This window comes from Pterocles gutturalis, unplaced genomic scaffold, assembly GCF_000699245.1.
Source record: "Pterocles gutturalis isolate BGI_N339 unplaced genomic scaffold, ASM69924v1 scaffold22780, whole genome shotgun sequence".
Classification (NCBI taxonomy): domain Eukaryota; kingdom Metazoa; phylum Chordata; class Aves; order Pterocliformes; family Pteroclidae; genus Pterocles; species Pterocles gutturalis.
In genome coordinates this window covers 12,361-35,603 of record NW_010146467.1, presented here as the reverse complement: position 1 = coordinate 35,603, position 23,243 = coordinate 12,361, and the positions used below count along the sequence as shown (strand labels likewise).

Here is a 23,243-nt window from a genome sequence, read left to right as displayed (position 1 = left end):
AAAAAAAAAAAAATAAAGATGGAAAAAACAAGTATTAAAGAATAACTAAAAGATTTTAATTATGATTGGTGTTCACCATGAGAAACTTGCTAGGAATATTTCTTCCCTTTCCTCTCCCCAGTAAGGACCTATGAGTTCCTAACAGACATTAAGAAGAGTTCATCTGACAGGCACGCTACACTCGCAGCAATAACAATGCAAAATTATAGCTCTCTCTCCACATATCTAGTGCAGTCCAGGCTCCTGACTGCAGTAACTCAGACAGCTATACAAGAACGCACTCTCAAGATACAACAGAAACTGCTCCACACTTTGAGCATTTACCTAAGAAAGCCAGTAAACAAAATCAAACCACAAAGACTGAGATCTTTAGAACAGTCTGACTGCATATAAAGCTCAGCTAAAAATTAACAGCAGGTCTGAATGTTCAAAATTTCCAAGTATCAGAGTGGGTTTAAATGCGCTGGTTCTAACTCCCCCTCTCTGCAATCAAGGAGGCCAAAGCAGTATACCATGAATCATTACCTATATCAGAAAAGAACTCAAGAACAGGTATCTCTCAAAAGCTTACAGACAATCAGAAAAAGAAAAAAAAAAGACTTAGAAAAACATATTTTTATCTTCTTCAACTCTGAAATTGGCATAAATAAAATGCAAATGCTCTATTCCTGAGCATTTTCATAAAATCAATTTCAAGCACTGGTAATAAAATTGTCTACCACAAGACAGAGAGGGGTAAGAAAAAGAAAAGAAGTACTTTATACTGCATAGAAAAGACCTTTCCAGGTGCTGTTTCTGTAAGACATTAGGCAGAGGGAACCAAACTACCACAAAGCCGTTTTAATATTCTCTTCATCCTGGATTGTTTCGAAGGCCACAGATTGTTTCTTCAGGGCTCAGGCACATACAAATTACTCCAGATATAAGGTAAAATGAGTTCTCTTGTATTTGTTATGAACAGAACATAAAATTACTGCAGATGCATACTACAGCAGTCTTGTGGCAATTTATCACCACACAGCAAGTCTTCCATCTATCTGGGTCTTTAAACATTACCAGAGAGTGTCTCTGCCAAACAGCCGTACCCCCCTATCCAACAGAGAGCGCTAGCAGGATAAACTGTGTAAGGACCATAAGATACTCAAATATTTATCATGTTAGGAGTCACATAAGATATTGAAAAAATTATGCCTTTTCTTATTGTTTTAGCATTTTGCCTTGCATTGAAGAAAGGGTGAGTAGCAAACTGTTTCACTGTTGAATTTTCAGGACTACCAGATGAACTTCTAGTGTGTCTGAGCCCCACTCAAATGAAATAGAATCTATACAAAGAAAATAAATATTTTTTTATCCTCTCCTGTCTAACATTTTAAAAACAATACTTTTAAGGTTAGCCTTAAAGCTGGAAGCAATAAAATATAAAGAACATTTTATAAAAATGTGTTAAAAATTTAAGCAAGTATAGTGTAAGCTACTTCAGATCTAAAAAAAAGAAAGAATCTCAGAATTATTCTGTCTTACACTACTGCAGTTTTCAGAAGAGCCATTTCTGAATATAAGACTTGTAAGGAAAAAAAAAAAGCTAAAACGCATTAATTTCTTCAAGAAGTTTGAAGCACTTCCACAGGACCAGAACTTATTTGTATTATATAGTTAAATAAGTTAAACAAATTAAGTAGTACTGCTCTAACAGTGTTTCTCCATTATACTAACTTACAACTGGTCTTGCAGTTCCACAATGATATATTCCAGCTGTTCCTTCTCCATTTTATGGGCTAGATCCATGTCTTCAATTCTTTGTAATAGAAGTTTATTCTGTGAGACAGATTCAGATAGCTGGTTTTCTCTGAGTCGTACCAATTCTTCAAGGTAACCCTGGAAATATAAGTGTTAGAATGCCTTAAAGAACACACTATCAAAAAAACTTTTCACTACGTTTACATTTTTCTAGTTTAAGATGTACCCAGTTTTACTTTGGTTTTGTTGTAGTTTTTTTTTTTAATTATTTTTAAACAGACTAGTAAATTGACTTAATATTAGTATGGTGTTGCCTAATAGGTACCAAGAAAATAGTAAACTTATTTATATTCCTGCAGAGGAATAGAATAATGGATGAAACAATGAGACAGGAATGTCACCAGCATGAAACATTAATTTTTTGAAAACAACATAGAACAGTCACTAGTACAAGAAAAAGATCAGAACTCTACCACTTAACAGATAGAGGGTGTTAGATATTGTGTAAGGACAAGAGGAACATGTTATCTATATGGATCTGTATCATTAATGAAAGGGATCCAGAATTATTATTTTAAAAACCCCAACATTATTTTAAAGTTTCTTTGAAAACTGCAATATCACATCACACATTAAAATAACAAAGAATAAAGTTATTGGAATAAATATTCATCTTATTCATCTACAGTGAAGAATAAGGTAGGACAACTGGTGAAGGTCACTTCTTTCAGTAACATCATGCACAGCTGAAATGTGTACGTGCATTTCTGTCATCGTTTTTCCAGCTAGATACTGGAATTGTTTCCAGTACAGATACTATAAAAGATATGGAGCAGTCCTATTCACGCTGTGGCTACTTAGTAATTTACAAAAATCCACAATGTGAGTATTTAACAGCAGCTGCGATGGCAGGCTGGTCACAAAGTACGTTCACAAATTACACATCTGGTTACAATACTAACCAGCTATATTTTTTTTCTTCTCAAGCAGAGCCCCAGCCTGTCAGATACTACTAACTTGTCAATTCTTAGTTAAAGCTGGATACAACAAGTCTATACTGCATAAAATTTTGCACGTTCCTTGAAGCCTGTGGAAAAATGTGTAACTCTTTCATAGGTGCCCACATTAAAAAAAAAAAAATAAAAAGGTAGTTTTCACAGACACAGAACAGGTTTTACCGTAGCTGGTCAGTAAAATGCTCCTAATATAATTCATCACCACAAAGACAATTAAGGGTCTGGAGCATCTCTCATAGGAGAGGAGGCAGAAAGAGCTGGGATTGCTCAGTCCAGGGCTGGGCATGGGGGTTAAAGGGGGAGGAGGAGAACCATATCAGTGTGTATCAAAATACACAGGGGGGTGTAAAGAGGATGGAGTCAGACTCCTCCCAGTGGTATCCAATGAAAAGAGGCAACAGGCACAAATTGAAATACAGGAAACTATTTAAATGTAGTAAAAGACTTTTTAAATTTTTTTTTTTTTTTTTTAAATGAACACTGGAACGGGTTCTCCAGACAGGCTGGGAAATCTGTGTCCTTGAGATGTCCACAACCCAACTGAACAAGGTCCTGAGCAACCTGCTTTAGTCTACCTTTTTTGAGCAGGGGAGTTGGACTAGACAATCTTCAGAGGTGCCAGCCGACCACAACTATTCTGTGATTCTGTGATTACATGTAGTTCTATCCACTGGATATATTTATATTCAATAGGAATTGATTTTAGTCCCAGTACAAGTTTCAAGGAATCTTCCAACTGAAATAGTCTAGTCTAGTCTATTAAGAGCTTTTCAGTATTCCTAGTTCTGCCCTGTCGAATGTTACTGTTGTCTTGACTGTTAAGGTAGTCCTTGGAGCTCTGAGTAGCACTTGGAAAAGTACTAAATGATGCATTAAAACATAACACAACACATTTCCTGACACCCAGAAACATCAAACAAACATTTTACGAAACTATTTTGGATACGAAGCATCAGTATCAGAAACAGAATATTATGAACCATAAATACCTCCATCCATAATGACATGAAGATGCATCATCCCACCAGTGAAAACATAAAACTCCAGTATAAACAGTACACAAAGAATGTAGGAGTTTACTGCACAGAATTGAACAGTTTACACCATTCCATAGGGAAGGAATAACTTCCACATAAGTAACAAATCTTTAAACTATGAGTTGTTAATCTGGACAAGAGACAACTTGGAAAAGACAAACTCATCATATTTCCAGAGTGGCCTGGAGAGGGCAGGAAAGAAGCAACTGTTCGTTTTCTAAAATACGAGAGCTAGGCACTACTAAATAAATCTAGTAGGAGCCAAATTCAAAAGACAGAAAAGGAGGTGGCTTTTCACACAACAGATGGTAGATATGCAAATACTTTGCCAAAAAACTGGTTTGGATGCTAAAAATTTACATGGGGTCAAGGGGATATTTGACAAGTATTTGGAAGAGAAATCCATCATGAGTTACTAAACAGACAATCCTTATCAGCTTCAGGAAGTCCTTGAGCTGATATGCATTGGCCAAGAACGTATTAGAGGAAAAACATATACATTTGCTTTGTTCTCATTCTTCCCTCCACATCTACTTTGGGCAAGTATCCAAGATAGGAGAGCAGGATGACCAAGGATTCGTGGTCTAAACTGCGTAGCATTGCTGATCCAATAAAGCAGTGCTAGGATTTACCTTGGTAAAATAATACCTGGCCCTATTCTACCATTCAAACAACTCAGAAGACAGACACCTCTATCTTAGCTGAAATCCAATTGCTTGTCATATTGTGACCCTGGTAGACGTCATTCATCTGTGCTATTAATGACTGCAGTACACATATTAACTTTGGAGGCACAAAAGGAATTTATCATTTTTTGTGAGCAAGAGAAGGATCTATCAGACTCACTGTATCAGTTACCAAAAATGCATTATTTCCAACTTGGACTTCTTGTCACAAACATCCAGTTTTCCAACACACACAATGTCAGAAAGCGCCATTGTTTGAAAGAAAACACTGTCTCTGATTAACTGACAGCTACTGCACTGTGCGCAACTCCATTGTTTCTGCAACTTATTGCCATGAAAGAGGTCCCAAAAAGGGAAGGAGAGAAATACTCAGGAAAGGAGCTTTATTCCATAGTCCATTTAACCTCTTAATGGTCAGAACAGATGTAGGATAGTTGAAGTGAATTAAATAAAAAATTGTCAGACACATCCCAAATGAAAATTAGACAATGGAAAATTTTCTGTCCATGGGAATAAAGAAGTTATTTTGCTGCTGCAATTGTTAAGTAGGCATTCTAAAGGAGGCCAATTAGGAAAGTGTCAACGGCTGTAAGAGTAGCTATTATTTTGAAAATTGTATTAAATGCACCAAAATTTTCAAAGAGTTATCATAAAACTGACTTGAATTCACCCCTACATTAGTTGACTACAGAAGCTGGCAGTTCATTAAGAGAATGCTACAAGGAATAATGTGACTCATTGAAACAGCAATGCCCGAAAATTTGAAATACTCAGTATCAGATTAGCAAATAACTTCCCATGAAATAGAAATGTTTCTGGATCTGAGAATCGTGAATAAACCAAAACCTCCATTTGTTGCAGCAGCCAATGAAGATCTTTGTGCTGTTGTAGACCTGAAGCCTGTCAGTGATTCTGGCTAGTGGATTTGGACACCATGTTCCAATACTGTTTCTCTAGATGTCTGTTACAACTTTGATGGAGCATCCTTCATGGGGTATCCTTGGAAATGAACCACCTGGATGTACCAAGAAAAATAAACAGCCACCTATTTTGTTCTCTTCGATGCTTCTCCAGAGCTGATGACACTTTCCTCATTAAATCCAAAAATATTTTACAGTCTTTGGGGAGGTGTGGGGGGTGAGGAAGTGGGGGCAGAGAAGAGTGGATTTCAAACCGGTGTTATGTTTTTGTCTGAAGACAAGGATGAAATGCTGTCTTGAATACTTTCCTGTGCTTCAAAGATTGTTGGGCTGGGGAGGGAAAGGTTTTTATTTTGTTTATGTATTTGAAGAGATTCCTTTTGAATGGCACATTTTGATTTTACAAAAGGAGGGAAAGTGTCCTCCCAAGGAACATGAGTTCTTTCCACACGGAAAGTGATACCACAGGGCTGAGAAGTCATACCAGCAACCTGGATGCCAGCATTTAAGGTTATATTTCAAAAACAAGAAGCCAAAGGGACCAAAAATACTAAGGAAATATAACTGTATACGTATTTTTTTAAAAAAAACCTCTCACATCTACCATCCCACAGTAAGTCTAACTTTTTCACTGTTACTTAGAAAAACTTTAACTAGGTTCTCAAACATGCATTAAAGTAAACCAACTTTGATTCTACCCATTCCATATTAAGACTGACATTTAGCAATCCCTAGCTATATTTACCCTAATGAACTGAATATAGCCAGGACTCAGATATATTCTCTCAGTCTGGCTACATCTATACTAAAACTCAAGTTCCAAAGGACCATGTCTAAAGTCATACTGGTTATTTTGAATGATCACTGACAAACACTAATTCACAAACCATGACCTATAATAATTTGGGAGAGTGCTAGTTGTCCCAGGACAAAACCATGCCAACAATCATTCTTAGAATTTAAATATGTACGTGACTAAGTTGGTACCAGGACCTGGGCCACAGTTAATGTACTGAGTCCCAACTGGCAGAAGATCCATTTTAGATGACATCTGCAGCTCTCTTTATTTTTTTTTTTTAATCTTTTTCTTCTCAGTACAGCAAAAACTAGAAAGGCAGAGAGATAATCTTGTAATTCTAATGCCCTAAACTAAGGGAAATTATTACACCTCCAAGCACCCTTATGTAGTTCCAGCCTTTCATATGGTTTACTGTGTTCAGAGTCTCACCAAAATCAAATTCTGAAATTAGGAAAAAAAAGAATACTAAAAATGCTAATAAAGTTCTTTAAAACCTTCAACTATTTGTCTTCCATTTTTCTTTTCCTTCCATCTTTCCTGACTCCTCCTTTTTTTTTTCTGTGAACTATTTCTTCAGTGTCTGTGAACAGCCTTGCCCTTTTTCTCTGCCACTAGGTAATATGCACTGCTGCCTCTGTAGTTGTAACATGATGTTACAAAAAACTGACAAACTTTTTTTTTTGAAAAATACTAAAATACAAAAAAGTTTGGACATATATTTTACTTCACCTTTAGAGGGAGAACCTACTTTTGTTTTCTGTAATAACATTCAATATGCCACCTAAATTATTAAAATCAAATACAGACAGACTCTTTTTTTTCCCCTTTCCCATTCCAGTTTGAACCAGGTCTTAAACCTATATATTTTCTAAAATCCTATCTCAGTATCACTGCAAAGGTAGTTTTGCTTTTCATTCCTAGATGGATTACATTGCTGATCATTTTTGTTTACTGTAAGACTAAATGTTAAAGTTTAACATCACTATCACTATAAAAGTCTTCAACTGGCAGTCTACCTACATGAGTAAAATTCTGTGACCCCTAAGGAATACATAAATCACGTGGACAGTCATGTTCTTTTCAAGCTTGCTAACAGCTTCAGAGATACACCGCCTATAGCTCAGACTGGGAAAAGGAGCCAAAGCTTCTACATCACATTGTGAAACATGATCTCTGAATTACTATTATTCACTTCCCCATCCCTCCAACCCTCTTTTCCTTCAATGAGCAAATATAGTTAGATACTCTAAGGATCATAAAATTTAAGACCATTTACACTCAGCCAAATAATATTGAATATATTTTTTCTGCCTTTACTTAAATGGATATATCATCGGTTGGCTGATGATGAGCCTTGGCTCCATCACCCCCCACAAAAAAACTAATCTTTTACCTTCTGTTCCAAGGCAAGCCGGTACTTCTGTTCTACCCTTTTGCATTTGTTGTACCAACTGTTTTCATCTGTGATGAAAGGAGGACCAATGTTCTCGGGAGTACTGCCTTCACTGCCACTACTGCCCAGCGTTCTTAGCTCTTCTTCATCACTGCTGATGCTGTCAGAACTGAAGGATCATATTTATTAGCCAAGTGAATATCTCTGTTTGTTAAAATGCAAATTCCCCTTGAGATTAAAGCACCACAGTTTTTTAAGTTATCTAAAGCTCTGTAAACCAAAAAGAGTCAAAATGTTGGCATAGGATAGATTACCAAATGCAACTTATATTTTGAGCTTTTATTAGCATAGTCACCTAAAGAATGGGCAAATATTTGCTTGTGATCTTAGTCAAGTTCTCTTAGGCAACTCAGACAACCACATGTGGGGTACTCTCCTGGAATACAAAGGGACAATGCATTACAATAAGCTATCTAAGGATAGCGGTGACTTAATCTTTCCTTTGCAAATCCAGGGCAAAAAGTACTATCTGAATATAAATTGTATTTGCTTCTAAAAAGTGATTGTCGTTATGTTAAATCATGATAAATTTAAATGAGAATGTATAGTTATGGTTACAGCAGACTGTATGTCTGTTATTTCACAGAACATAAATATCGCCCTACATAGTATGCAGATTCATTGTTAAAATATCTCCGTATCATCCAGCATCAGTGCCAGAGATTTCAGACATCTATCTCAAAGACAAGAATTTTAATTTATCCCAATACCCATTTCAAATCTTCCCTTACAACTATGCTTTCCACTACATTAACAGCATTTACTAGCTTTTAAATAGTGATTCCTGCAACACCATGATCCTGCCGTGATGCCAACTCTGCTTTAACCGAACCACGCAATTTGTTATTAACATGTAAGCTAATAAGAACTTCAAGAGAATAACTAGCATTTTCCATGTTCAGTTGTAAATCTTCAAGACTACTCCTAAATCCTAACTGCCTTCTTCATTTTGGCAAAGGTAACAGTATAACACATCCCATTAATTTCTGTGCTTTTTGGAGATGACAAATTGCTGTCTGATCTGTTAGACAGTGATCATTCTTTTTATTATCAATCATATGGCTAATCAGAGGAGCAAAATGTAGCTGGAAGGTCAGATTACACATGCAATTGGTCATGATTTTCTATTACTTGCTAACTGCTCATATTACGTCCTCCTTATCTGTTACATCCTACTATTTACCAGGGCATATTTATTTATAAATAAACTACCTTAAAGTTTATTGCTACACAGAAAAGGCCCAAGAGAAAGGACAGCTTTGCCTGGTGATCTTCAAAGGAAATAAAAAATTTTTTGAACTGTGATTTTAATGCAAGTGAACAAAGCTAGCATGACTAACTCTGATGAGTCATGTAGTGATTCCACCAGTCTGAAAGACCAAGGTAGCTGAGTGTATAGGTTTGTATTTAGATATGAATATTATTTTGAATGCGAAATGAAAAGTAAGAGGCTTAGTATGAAGTAAAGTTTTGCCAATGAAATACAATTTTTAAAAGCAGTGTAAAGATAAAAAGTACCTTTGAGTGAACTTCAAGTACGGTGTATAATCTATGACAGCTGGAAAGCTGCCATCCAATCCCTCACCCTTCAGACAAAAACTGATAAAACAGAGAAGCAATTATAAGATTATAACAAGAAAATTAAGTGACAATGACAGTTGAATCTTAGCAATGTGAAATTTGATTTTTCTTAAATTTTTGGTAATAGGAAAGGCCTAGAGCGTTTAACACTGAAATCCTCAGCTGATCTAGACTGTTTAATATTAAATGAGAGTCACTGGGTATATTATAGGATAATGAAAACCCCAACAAACAGAAATTTCACATAATCAAGGAATAGATCAAGGCAAGTGGTATAAACCCTAATTTTAAATATTTGCTGTTATTCTGAAAATACAGATAAATTGCAAGGGAATAACAGGAAAAGGAACATTAGCTGAAGCAAGAGAAACAGAAGAGCTATGGACAAGCTTGGAATCTTCAGTATGTAAGCTCATTTAAAGTGTTTGCAGAGTGCTCCTGTAACGATCCTACTAATATTAAGTCAAAAATCAGTTTTCAGAAATATTTCAGACTCCTCCTTCTTTCAGATACTTTCTGTTGTTGGACTGCAGGAAGATGAGGAACACTAACGAAACTAACTTTCAGAAAATATTCTTAAATGTCTGTACCTTTATAAAGCTCTCCTCTACACTGTATTCTTTTTGTACTGGATATAAAAAATTGTACTTGAATCATGTTTAATTATCATAGAAGTGACAAAGTTAATTATGCGTCCATTCCTCACTCCTCTTTCTGCCACCACAAAACAGATTCCAGTAAGACACAGCTTTTTCTAACTTAATTGAAAAGTGCCATTTTTGACAATGCAGTACCACTTAGTGCTAGTTCCCAAGAAGTACCTCTGAAGGGTTTTTTTTTTTCCCCTAAGGAAAGCAAAGAAAACAACAAAAACCACCCCTGCAAAACAAGTATTTTAAGTAGATACACAATTCCACATTGCTGTGAGGGAGGGAAAAATTTATATTCTGTTCTCACCTAGCTCCCCCCATCTCTATCCAAGTCTTATTTACAGTTCCACACAGATAAGCCAGCCAACATTTGACTGAACCGAAAAAAAAAATCTCAAATATAACATGCAAAGAATGGCTACAGCTTCTCAGCCATTCAAAACACAATACTATGAATTATATGTGGCACAATAATAACGCTTCTGTAGGACTATGTTCCTATTTCGCCCAGAAAATGTCTAGGCTCTTAAACACTGCATTGACAAAAACTTACATGTCTCCAGCAAGAACCAGTCATTATCGTGAATACTATTTACAGATACCTATAAATATGCTTATACTAGAAAATACAGGAAAGGAAGAACAAGCACAGTCATACAACTAACCTCTCATACTTGTAGCATGTACTGCTGAGGCTTATACAAGACAGACACCGTCAACTGACAATTATTTATGGAAGGATTTACATATTGCAGGCCTACTCTTTGTATGCTTCTTATTCATGTATAGCTATAGTCCTTCCAAGAATAGTGTTAATACAGAAGCAGTTTAATTTCACATAGTGTAAAGCTTCAACTAATAACATCTGGTAAAATTTGAGTTTGCTGTACAGAAGGCTAGCTCTCTTATCATGCTGCAGCACACTTCCATTCCCCCAGATCATATGTTGAGGACACAGTTAAGCCAACCTAATGACTAAATGCTGGCAAAAGAAGCTATCCTGTGTTTTCAACCTCTCCTTCCCCATATTTTCTTTCTATTTTTTTTTATTTTATTTTTAAAACCCCAACCAAACATTGACTCCACATTGAGCTAGTTCAGCCGTCAAGACCTGAATTTTTAGGTTTTTTTCCCCTTTAGCATCCAGTTGCAGGTCAACAGGCAGCTGAACTAAAGGCTCACTGGCACCAGAAAGGGAAGACACTTCTCAACCCTTTTTATTCCTTTTCTTCTCTAAGCCTTATGGTCCCACAATCTCTGCCACTAATAGGATGCCTCCAGGAACTAAACTAGCCAACAACAAAAGAATTATCCTATTTTTCTATTTACTTTTTAACAAATTAAGCTGGCTCACAGAAGGCTCCAACAAGCCTCAAAACTGGTATAAGGGTACATAAACAGGAGTAAATTCTCCAAAGGCGTTTTGGCAACAGTCAATCATTCAGTGTATCCAGTGAGACTATGTGCTGTTTTCTGCCAGTTTATCTCCTAAACTGGTTTGTGACAAGCCTTAATGCTGCTGCAGAGTAAATACTAATAGTGTATTGCCAGAAGACTGGAGAAAAGCATTATCACTCTCCTTTTCCCTGTGCTGTGTTACGAAACCCTTCCCCAGTGGCTCTGTATAAGGCTAAGTGGGCCTGACCAGGCATATGAACAGAGCCTTGCACCAGCCAGGTTTGATCTCTTCATGGGCAGTCTGCTCTTTATACCTTGCTGATGTTTTCATATACACACATACATACACACCAAGATGTTTATAAATTTTATATTATCTAGGGCGCGCTTGAACCTTTGTTACCCCAAACCACAGAATTAATTATATAACAAAGCACACAAAACTCTAGCTAGAGATTGCAAAGGTAAATTTACGTAGATACAATGCTGTCATTACATACCAAGGCATAACCATGTCCTTAATCACAGTTTTCCTTACAGTTTAAAAATAACTTTAAAAGAGACAATTGTCTGTTAGCTTCGCTTAATATCTTTGATATATCTTCTGCAATTACTTCTGATTGCTTTCAGGATTTTGATACTTGAAAGAAATACTATGTAATCATGCAGCTATATAAAATATGGCATAACTTTGTTCTTAGCTAGAAGAGTCATTCAAGATCTCTCTCTCCCTCCCCCTCTTTCCTCCCACCTAAGTTTTGTCTCTCAAACTATTAAGGGAATCTAACAATGTTTTCCATAATGCATTGATCTATAAGTACATTCCCTGAACATTTTCTTATGAAGTATGCAAATATAATACCTGAAATCAATTGCATTGAGTCCCAACAGCATACCAGCAAGCATATTTGCTTCTTCACCAAGAACAATTGCTCCATCCTCATAAAATCTCCTTCAATAAAAAAGAAATTAGTTCAGTTAATACCATTTTCTCTCAAATAATAATGTTTTTCATAGTTAACAGAAAACTGAAGAAATCCAGTTTAAATAAAAACAATTCATGTGAACCCCAGGGGCATTCATATTTCATTTCACATAAAGCAAACTAATAAACACACAAAACACCAGCACAGCGCAGCACAAAACACTACAATCTTGAAGCACATAAAAATTTAGACAGGAGCAAGAAGAATTTACAGTATTAGCCATAATAAACAGTAGAACAGGATGGACAAAATACAAATAAAATTATGAAGATACCTTATACTTTACTGCTGAAAGGAAAAATGTGTGTCATGTACATTAAAAAAATATTCCTTCATATGAAAAATAAAATTCTCTCTCACAATTGTACTTGCAGGATGTTGTAAAGCTCAACATTCACTTTTAATTCTTAGTAGTTAGTTATTTTTAAAAAAATATTTTTACAAATGAGCTCTTTTCCAGGTAACATACTTTTTCTTAAAATACTGCATGATGGGAAGATGCATGTCACATCCAGTTACTTTGAGATTTAAAAGTTTCATTATCTGAAGGAGTCTTTTCTTAACATTACTTTTTATTGTAAAACACCTATTGGACAAAGTTTTAAAACTCCATGCCTTGACCTCAAAACACACTTCACATACCCTGGTATATGCAGGCTTGTGAAGGCTGCCTGAGAACAGTGACCAATAAAGCAACAATTTTAAAATCTGTATTCCCTCATCACCTCCCCATTCTCTCCCATTTATTCTAATTTTCTCCTCCCAGCTACCACAGAAGCTACGTGCAGACACAAATGTTCCATGCATAGGGCAGGCGAATAGGACCCATCATTGCTATGCATGGCCCTGTAAAAAAGGCATTTGGTTTGTTTAGCAAAGTAGCACACAACTTTAATTTCTAAGCTAAAGGAGTCTCGGCAGCAGCAGAGGTAGAAAGGTCACCAGAATTCATCTGTGTGTTACATGTGAAAAGAGGGAAACCAAGAGCTGTTCAGTACCACAGACAAGGTTGAAAGGTCACTTACCAGAAACTGAGATGCACAGTTCACCTATACATTCTAGCAATATATGATAGCAAGAAGGTGCCAGGCTATTGAATGCAACCTGTCTTTCAGACAAGTACCAGCAGCACTGCCCTACCAAAAGGTCCATCTGTTTGAAGAACCACATGAAAGCATTGGGATGGCTCAGTGAGAGTGCAAGTCGGCTGCATGGTGAGCATCCAGAAGAGACACATTTTGGGGCACAGCTCCAAAGACTGAACTGTGTTATAATGCACACTGTCAGAAGCTCCACTTTAGCAGTTTCATAACAGACATCCATTTGCTGTAAGGAAATGAGTTGTCCAAGAATTCGAATATTCTCAGTGGAAGCAAGAAATACGGAAGACTTCCTCTGGGAAGACAGATTACAGTCCTGACACTGAGGCTATGATGTACAGACTTAGCTCTCTACTCTCTTGACTTCAGAAAGGGTACCAGGAGACTAAACTGGCCACTGGTTGAGACAGAATGCTGAGCTAGATGGACTTTACAGTTTGATGCAGTAACGCTTATTTGTGAACTAACAACAATGCTCCCAGTACAACCTGATTACAAACCATTTCACTGGCATTTGTAAAATCACTGCCAGGTACCAATCCGCACTGTGTTCGGTTTATCTTGTAAAATGGTGCCTAGGAAGTAATCACACAAAAAAGACAGGGCATACTTATAATGGTGAGATGCAGATGTTAGCCTGACAGTAGCAATGTTTCTTAAACCAGCTACAGTAATCCAGCCAAAACAACAGTCCCCTTGGAAAGCTCACAAATCTTCTTTCAGTGCTATGCAGTTGACATCTCACAACAGAACAGTCTACTTAAGAGTCTATGCTGATCAATTTGTTAGAAAAATAATTGTGTGCCCATGCTTAGTCAAAACCCCTTCCAAGTGTAACATGCAGATGCAGCACTAATAACGTGCTGATTCTTTAAAGGATTAGCCCTAAAATCAGGCGCCTAAACATAACAGTGATGTTTAAAATGAGCTAGCAGTATGATAGAGGAATCTCATTTTCTACATACACAAATGTGTAACATGATATTTATAATTTATATAAATAATTACTACATACACATGTAGCACAATACATAATTTAAAATGCTAAGGAAATGGTGCAAAGCATCAACAAAAAAATCAGGCCATCTGAAATCCCACATGGTATAAGAGAATGTGTCCATTATTGCTAGTGGATTTGAAATCCACACTACCAAGATGTGAAACTGTAACTTTTATTTCCATTAGGTGTATTTAAAATATTACTTCAAAACAAACTTTGTGCTTACTATGTTTGGAATGCGAAAGAGGTTGTTTCCAAAAGCTATACCACTGAAAGAACATTCAAATATATGAAACATTAACATGGTCAAATAAATGAATTTGAAACTGCTAATAAAATAATACCAACATTATCCACTAGCAAACAAACTGCAATACCAAATAGGGACAAAAAATGTACTACTTAATTACATAGTCTATGACCCTCCTCTTTCTCCTCATTTACCCCTCAAAAACCCAACTGACTTTTCAGCTACATGAGTAAATATTTTCCTGAAATATTTGTTTTAACCTTCTTGCCTGCTGTAAATGCAAGCAAATCTGGGTAAAATAAAGATGACAGATCTGGAAACTTCAATGAAATGGGATGTTTACCTAGTTATGTTTCAAAGTCACCTTACTATTGGCAAAATATATGGAGATCCGTGGACAAATAGTATTACAAAGAGAAATAGTACTCTAAATGAACAGAAGTCTTTACAGAGAAAAGTCTGATTGTTTAAATAGTCCATTCAGTACGCCTAAAACCTTTAGAGTTCAACATAAGGTACCACAACATGTTACAGTCTCATATTTAGATGACTTCATCATAAATCTACAAGACACACTTGTTACAGGATGAAGCATCATATAATAATGACATTATGTGGAACCAGCTTAAAACTGTGTCCTGGGTTAAGCTGAGACAGAATTAATTTTCTTCATAATAGCTGGCAAGAGGCTGTGTTTTGGATTTGTGCTCAGAAGAAAGCTGATAAAAAGTGATGTTTACACGGCTGCCAAGGTCTTTCAGCTTCTCCGGCTGCCTGCAAGCAGGAGAATCTGGGAGGGAGCACAGCCCCAGTTACTAGCCCAGGATTTGATTTTAGGTTCAGGATTGAGACCCAAAGTGGCCAATAATCTATTCCATAACATACACGTCATGCCCAGTATATAGGTGAGGACCCTCCGGAAGATCAGCCCTTTTTTGGTTCCGGATCCCTTTGGCTCTGGGTCATCTTGCTCCAGGTGGTCGCTCTCCCAAGGCCTTCCCCCCCCACCCCAGTCAGCTCTCGGTCTGGGATGCTCGGACTGTTATCTCCGTTCCGTGAGTGTGGTGTTTCAGGACCCTCCCTGCTCCGGGATCGTTATCTGGGAACAGGCTTGGTCATCGGGTGGGGGGCAGTATTGCTGTGTATCACTCATTTGTATATTTGTATATAGTATTATTTTCAATATTATTGCAGTTTAGTTATTAAATTGTTCTTATCTCAACCCACGAGTCCTTTTTTCCCTTTACCCCTTTAATTCTCTCCCCTGTCCTCGCGTGGGGGTGGGGGGGGGAAATTGCATGAGTGGGTGTGTGGTTTGGCCCCCAGCCAAGGGCTAACCCATCACAAACTGACAGAGTATTTTCTATCACAAAGCATATTTTTTCCATAACAGCTTTTACTGTTAGAAGGTCCAACAAAAAAACTGTTACACATTTTTCACATTACATCAAGACCACTGGCTATGCTTGATCACTAATTCTGTTCTTCTCTACTTCTCAAAAGTTTCCTGTAATTCTCTTCCTTTTTTCTTCAAAAAAAGTTCCTATAAAAAATTTTTTTTTACTAAGTCTCTAGGGCTTTCTGTCAACTATACTTAATTTTGAAAGGAACATTATGTCTTCTACTCTTATCACATTACAGTTTCAGAATTAGTTCCTTCTTTAGAAAGCTTTTCTTCTCTTTTGACCTTTCAGGAATTCCATACTTGTTTCTACATTTTTAAAATCACAAAGAGATTTTCAATTCTGCAGTTTTACCCATGCTAAAATGCAATTGATACCAACTCCAGATATCTTTTACTGGGTTACAGCTCTTTTAATAATGACATCCTTTCCTACAGAAATCAAGTGGAACATTCACTTTCAAATCTAAGTCCCTCACTTTAAGCAACATTTGCTAGAATATTGCAAAAATAAAAGTCTTAGAGACCTTGTTGTTTTGAAGTCTCTCAGAGCTGTGGAAATATATTCAGACAAATGCTTTTCCATAAGTGCAACTCTGATCCAGGCTCGACCCTGCAAAAAGAAACAGATATCAAATATTTAAGCATTATAGAATGAAACAGTTTTACATCTGAAAATGCATACAAGTGATTTACCTGGGCAAAACAACAAAAATTACCACTAAACAGAAATTGTTGCTAAGATGTACTTTATTGTAGTAATAATGAAAACAGAAAATGTATTCTTACAAATAAATTTTATTGTGAAATAAAGATCTCCAAAATTTGAAGGGGGAAGGGGGGGAAGGGGGATTTTGCTTTATTTATATACCCCAGTCTTTTGAAAATCTCACGTGCATAAGTGGTAGCAGATCAGGGCGGAAACCTTTTCATTTTAAAGACAATGGTAGTGGAAGCATACAATCAGTTCCACTGTAAAGCAGCAGTAATCTACCCTTGAAGTGCAAGAACGAAGTAAGTCTCTGTGTTCATTCAAATATTTTTGGGACCAGTAAAAAAACTTTGTAGAATTCAGTGACATGTATTTTTACTATAATTTCATTATTATTTGCATTATTTTTTTCCCCTCAGTAACGACATCATTATAGAAGGTGCACATGACATACACAAAGGAAATAAAAATCTAAGAGGCCTAAAACTTGTAATCTAAAAGCAAAACTTCATTCAAACAGTTCCATGAACAGCAATAGCTTCAAAAATAACCTTTAGGAATGTATGTTGCACTATGTTTGTAAGTCTAGGGCACAGGATTGTAGTTTACAAGAAAGAGACATTTCAAATGGCAGCCATAGTTACGATTGTCAGTTTGAGACCACCAGGAACACTTCTTGTAATCCATATAAACTTACAAGTAGTTATATAAATAGTAAGATGTCTTTCTGCTTAATATATTTGGTACTTATTGACATCCAGCTGAATATCACTACAGACATTCTGCTAAAACCTCCTGTAGCAGATTGTAATTCTACTTTCAATTTATATAGACCTAGAACAAACTGAACTTATAATAAGATAGGCAGATGCTAAATAACAAAACAATTCACTTTCATAAATACCAACAACACAGAAAAAACTTTAACATAGAGTGTACTAAAAATGAGAAGTTGATTATCTGGATAGCTGCCTTTACATTGCAGTTATTTAGAACATGAGTGAAACAGTCAAACCCTGATAAAGCTGCTTAGCTGACAACTAAAGAAAGCCTACACAGCTTCAGTGAAAGCAGGGCTAACTAGCACTGGCAATCCCTTACTAACAGATCCCAGGGTGAAGCAGATACCCATTTGGACCACCAGTAAAACTGATGCATACCACTGGTATTTATGTCGACACCTCCCCAACCTTTCAGATATGGACATCCAAAAATACTCCCACATTAACCTTCAAAAATTCAGCACCGCTCTCCACACTTGCTGCACAAATTAGCTTCTTCGTTTACTACTTGGCGTGGAGTTTTCCACAAAGTAAAGAAAAAATTAATTTATTTATAAGAGTATTGCAGAAGCTAGCTTTGCATCTTATTATCTATTGAATTTAAATATTCATATGTATTAAAATCTTGGAATTCAGAAATACCTTTAAAATAAATCTCAAATATAAGCAATACAGTCATCAGATTCTAGATGATGAGTCTCTCCAGAAAGTATTTGGAAATAAATTCTCCAAATTATCTGAATTTCCAGATCTCAACATAAGCACAAAGAAACGCAGCATGACTTAAAATTATCAGTTCACTACTCCAGTACATTGAGTGCTAGGAAGAGCATGTAATATTCTGGATAGGAAAACCAGTCAATAGCTTTTTGCCATGGAATCACGAGTGTTTCAAAGCTTTCACTCAAATTACAGATATGTTTACTCCAGAAAATTTAAAACTGAGTCTATATAAAAGAAGAAAGGAGCAACAGTAGACATAGCAAATAAACTGTTCTGCAATAATATGGATCGTCAGAATGGCTGCTCAGAGATCTACTAGATTCATCGTGATGCTTGATCTAAGCATCATCTTTTTTTGAAGAAAACTGGGGTTGTGTAAATTAAATTGTACATAATTGTAATTGTACATGCATGCCCCTGAAAAAATCTATTAAGTTCTTGTATATAACAAACTCAATATTTACACCTCACCAATGACACCAACTGTGAATAATCCAGAATATAATAAAAATATGGAACTACAGGATTTTTAAAATAGCCATGGAACACACTTTGGATATTTGTTCAAACAACTGATCCAGTTCATTTAGGAATAAAATGAATTAAGAACATTAATTTGTGCATCCTTTTATACTAGTTATACTTGCAAGTCAGAAGGTTCTCAGTTATCAATCAAGGCTGCTTTACACATAAATACAAGCTATTGAAAAACATTGCCATCTAGTAAAAAGAACTCTGTCCAACAGTGTTTTTTGGTTTGTTTTGGGTTTTTCTGTTTTGTTTTGTTTTTTGTTTTTTTTTTTTTAAGATGTTGGTCTATACCAGCTCACACTATTAAGATTTAATGACAGGTCAGTTTAAAGTTTATTCTTATTTAGTTCATATGCATTTAAACACATTAAATTGTTACTTCCTTAACATTTCCATCATACCTACAGTCAGAAATTGTGATGTCATTTCTATACAGATCCTTTAAAATTATAGATCTTTATTAGCAAATAAATCTATTAAAGGCTTCTTGCACAATCATACCAAACTCAAGAGTTGATCATACCTTTTCTACTAGTGCATAAATTATATATAAAATAAAATTACACTTAGGAGGGGAAAAAAAAAATCACATTTCTACAATTTTAAAATAGTATTTGTTAGGCATGCCTGCATAAACTTAATTTCCCTCAACATACTGCATTTTCAAAAAATGATGTAAGTTCAAAAACGTGAATGCAATAATTTTATAATACAACATGCTCACTGAATAAAGAATTTGAGATTTATTCTACTGAATAACATAAATTTGAAAGGAAACACATTCAGATTTAAAGTGGATTTTTTAAAAGTAAATATTTACTAGGTACATATAAAAAAAATTGTTTCAGTTAAAAATTTAGTGGGGCAAGCTTAGTAATGTTTTTCTTCTGGGTACAGAAATCTCAGCTATTTTTTTACACAGAACGATGTAATAAAAAAGTTAATTTGACCTTTCTCTTCCCTACCTTAGCTCTAGAAGAACCGACATTCTCCATGTTCTCAATACTGCAGATGCAATTGTGAGAGACTTTTCGGCAAGCTACTCGAATGTAGTCCCAGAAACTACGAGGGCTTTCATAGCCGAACCAGGTGATCTGACCTTAAATCAAAATACAAGATATGTAAAGGTTTATGAACGTCCCTCTCTGCTTACAGGAGATAAACATAATTAAAATAGTTCCTTATGGATTGCCTGTACTGATGGGATTTTACACTAGCGAGTCCGTACACTCCTACTGAAAACTGGCTCACAGGACTCAAAATACTTGCACTGCACAAGACCCACTGGTTTGAAATCCATGCATAGAAGGAAGTTTGGGGCTTTGTTTACATATGTGTACTTCATTGGTTTTTTCCTTGTTAGTATGCTATAACAGTACTCAAGAGTTCTTCACAGGAGTCTTGAAACACAACAGAGCACACACTGCTGTGACTTAAAAATACGATGCAAAAAGTACTTCTGGTTTTTGTTTTAGGCAGTACCATCTGTTTCACTAATACAGGCAAGTAAAGAGAGTTTTATTCTTTAAAAAAAATATCTTTTTAAACACTTTTTTTTTTAGAACACTGTTTTCTGTGGTGGTATTATCTTTACTTTAGGAGCAGATTGGAATTTTTCAAAATGTGCTTTAATTGAAGGAGAAATTGTTGCATGACCAAAAAAAATTTGCAGTCACAATTTATTTTGAAACACAGAACATTCCTTAGGAAGCTGACCAAAATGAATTGAGCAAATCAATCTATCTTTGAGAGCTTTAACCAAAATCCTTCATATTTTTTTCCCGCTTGCAATGTACCCCAGTTAGAAAATGAAAGGTAAAATTACATACTACTTGCAACTGCTCCACACAAAATAAATTTCATTACAGGCACAACATTTCAGCCTCATTTTTCAGACTGAACAGCACACAAATGTGAACAGGTATGTAAAAAGTAAGATGAACATTGCCCTCTGGTGACTGCCATTATTACATACAATGAGAACCTTTTCTCCATATAGAATGAGATCTAACTGTTAAGCTAATTTTATTTTATTTCAGGTCTTGAGTTGTACTTCTGAAGCTTTACTAGTTTATCGGAAAGACTTCTAATTCTTTTGCTGTCAGAAAGTTCAGATTTAAAGAAAGAATATATTAGAATGATACCACAAATCATACATACTGAAAATAAAATGCCAAAATATGATAAGGATATTTTTATCCATCATGATTTATCTTAGCTCCAAGCATAGCCAGAGTAGTGTCAAAGACCTGTCCCCTATGATCTTTAGAAATTCAAGTGGTGGGGTTTTTTTCCTCTAGAGGGTGCACATAACTTGACTTTGTGGTCCATCTGCTTACTTTGTCACATGGATTTATTTATTAAATTCAAAGCTTGATAAAAAGCATACAAATAAAAAATCAGGAAGAATTAATATCTATAACTCAATACGCAAAAGGAAAAAAAATTAATCCCAAGGTGCTTCATTTCCTGTAGATTCATATCTTCACAGCTCTCAGGACTAAAATAAGAGAGTTTCCATGAGGTAAGCACTCTTACGAACTTATTATTCTTGTTGAAATGCCAAGTGTTATGGACAGCAACAAAAACTCAACAGCATGTTAAAAACATGAAAAGCTACACATATTTTAATATTTTCTACCATATCAGGAACATTTCTGCCCTGGGGATTATACCTACAAAATTAAATGGAACATACGTGTGAAGATGACTGTGTATCACCAATTCCAGTGCCAACCAGTAAAGGCAAGCATATAAAAAAATCTTAAGGACATAATATGTTCTGCAAAACATGGACAGATTCACTCTGTAGTTTTCTGAAGTCCTTACTTCAAAGCAATTTCTTTTACAAATGAACACCTGAAAAACATATGCCATTTAAAAACAAAAATCTTCCAACAAAAATACATACCCACACACAGCACTTATTTGGCTTATACAGACCAACACAGCAAGCTGACCATAATTACAATATAGGCTGACACAACAGCGGGCTCTCATCTCACAGCCAGCTCTGTGAGAGGGTATGATGGGTTTCAGACTTCAGTAGGAATTGTCTTCACTTGAAACTCACAGCTGGCTCAGGACCTTTTGTGAAGCAAGGTCTTCTACATTTCACTATTTTCTCCCTACAACTTTAAACTTTGCCCACACTCTAGTGATTAAAACTATGTGAAGAAAAACTTCCTTAAGCATTCCATACACAGAAAAATGTTGAAAAAGAGTGTCCGAGAATAATGGTATGTATTTTAAGAACTACTAAATAACATATTACACTATTTCTTACAATTTTAAAAGCTTTCACTGTATGAAATTCTATTTGGCCCTCAATGTACACAGCGAAGGGAACTCTCAAGAATGAGGAATGAAATAGCTCCGACTACTTGTCAGGCTGTGCCTGGAGTACTGTGTCCAGTTCTGGTCCCCACAATTCAAGAAGGACATGGACAGATTGGAGAGGGTTCAAAGGAGGGCCACGAAGATGTTCAGAGGGCAGGAGAACCTGTCCCATGAGGAAAGACCAAAGGCATTAGGTCTTTTCTCCCTAGGGAAGAAAAGGCTCAGAGGGGAACTCATCACAGTATTATGGTACTTAAAGGGCAGCTACAAAGAGGATGGAGGCTCTTTATTTACAAGGAGCCACACGGAGAAGACAAAGGACATCAGGTATAAGTTACACTGGGAGAGGTTTCATCTCAACATAAGAAAGAAATTCTTTACAGTAACGATGATCAATCCCTGGAAAAACCTCCCCAAGCATGTGGTAGAGTCCCAATCACTGGAGGTTTTCAAGAAGCAATTGGAGAGGGTGCTAGGCTCCCTTTCCCACAAATGGTTGGACGAGATGATCTTTCAAGGTCCCCTCCAACCTGAGCTGTTCTATGATTCTAAAATCATATTTAAATTTTAACGGGTCATAATAAACTTGAAAGCTAATTTTATTATACAAGTGCTATTCTGTCAGAGAACTTCTTAAGGGAAGAGTAAGTTTCCCCAGAGGTCCAAAGGATGAAGAGTATGTGGTCTTTGCCATGAAGTTTGTGTCATCAGGAGACACAGAAGCTGACAGTTATTCCAACAGGAATGATGTTATTGTTTTTGTCAGACAAACAAAATGGTTAGGTAAGCATGAAGTTGCATGTTTAATATTAAACATTGTTCAAGTTAATTCAATTCTTGTCTACAAAACTACAAAGCAAATAGAAACAATATTGTCAATTTTGTTTCCAACACATTTTTGAATACTGCTACACACCTATTTGTTCCTGCTTCAGTCTGACAAGATACAAACATCTGCAACACTAGTTGTTGCAGATCTTTTTTCACGCCCAAAAATTTCTTCACAAATAACACATTAAACAGTTCGATTCCTACTCAATCACAGTCCAGTTTCATCTCTACAAAGTTCCACAGCTGCAAAGTAGTAACAACTAGGATGCTCTATGAATTTCTGTGATACCTACTCTTATCGTGGGCCTAC

The 23,243-nt window shown here is 36.0% G+C and overlaps 1 protein-coding gene across 1 annotated transcript in view; it reads right to left on the bottom strand.

Annotated features, from left to right (window-relative positions):
* Positions 1-1,495: 1,495 nt before the first annotated feature.
* Positions 1,496-23,243, bottom strand: part of RUNDC3B (RUN domain containing 3B) — a gene marked incomplete at its 5' end in the record, with an annotated part of 33,722 nt that continues 11,974 nt past the window's right edge. Inside the window, 6 exons of the mRNA XM_010085761.1 lie at positions 1,496-1,875; positions 7,589-7,757; positions 9,167-9,247; positions 12,140-12,229; positions 16,543-16,628; positions 19,729-19,862. Coding sequence (XP_010084063.1) covers positions 1,714-1,875; positions 7,589-7,757; positions 9,167-9,247; positions 12,140-12,229; positions 16,543-16,628; positions 19,729-19,862 — 722 coding nt within the window. The remainder of the gene's footprint in view (positions 1,876-7,588; positions 7,758-9,166; positions 9,248-12,139; positions 12,230-16,542; positions 16,629-19,728; positions 19,863-23,243) is intronic.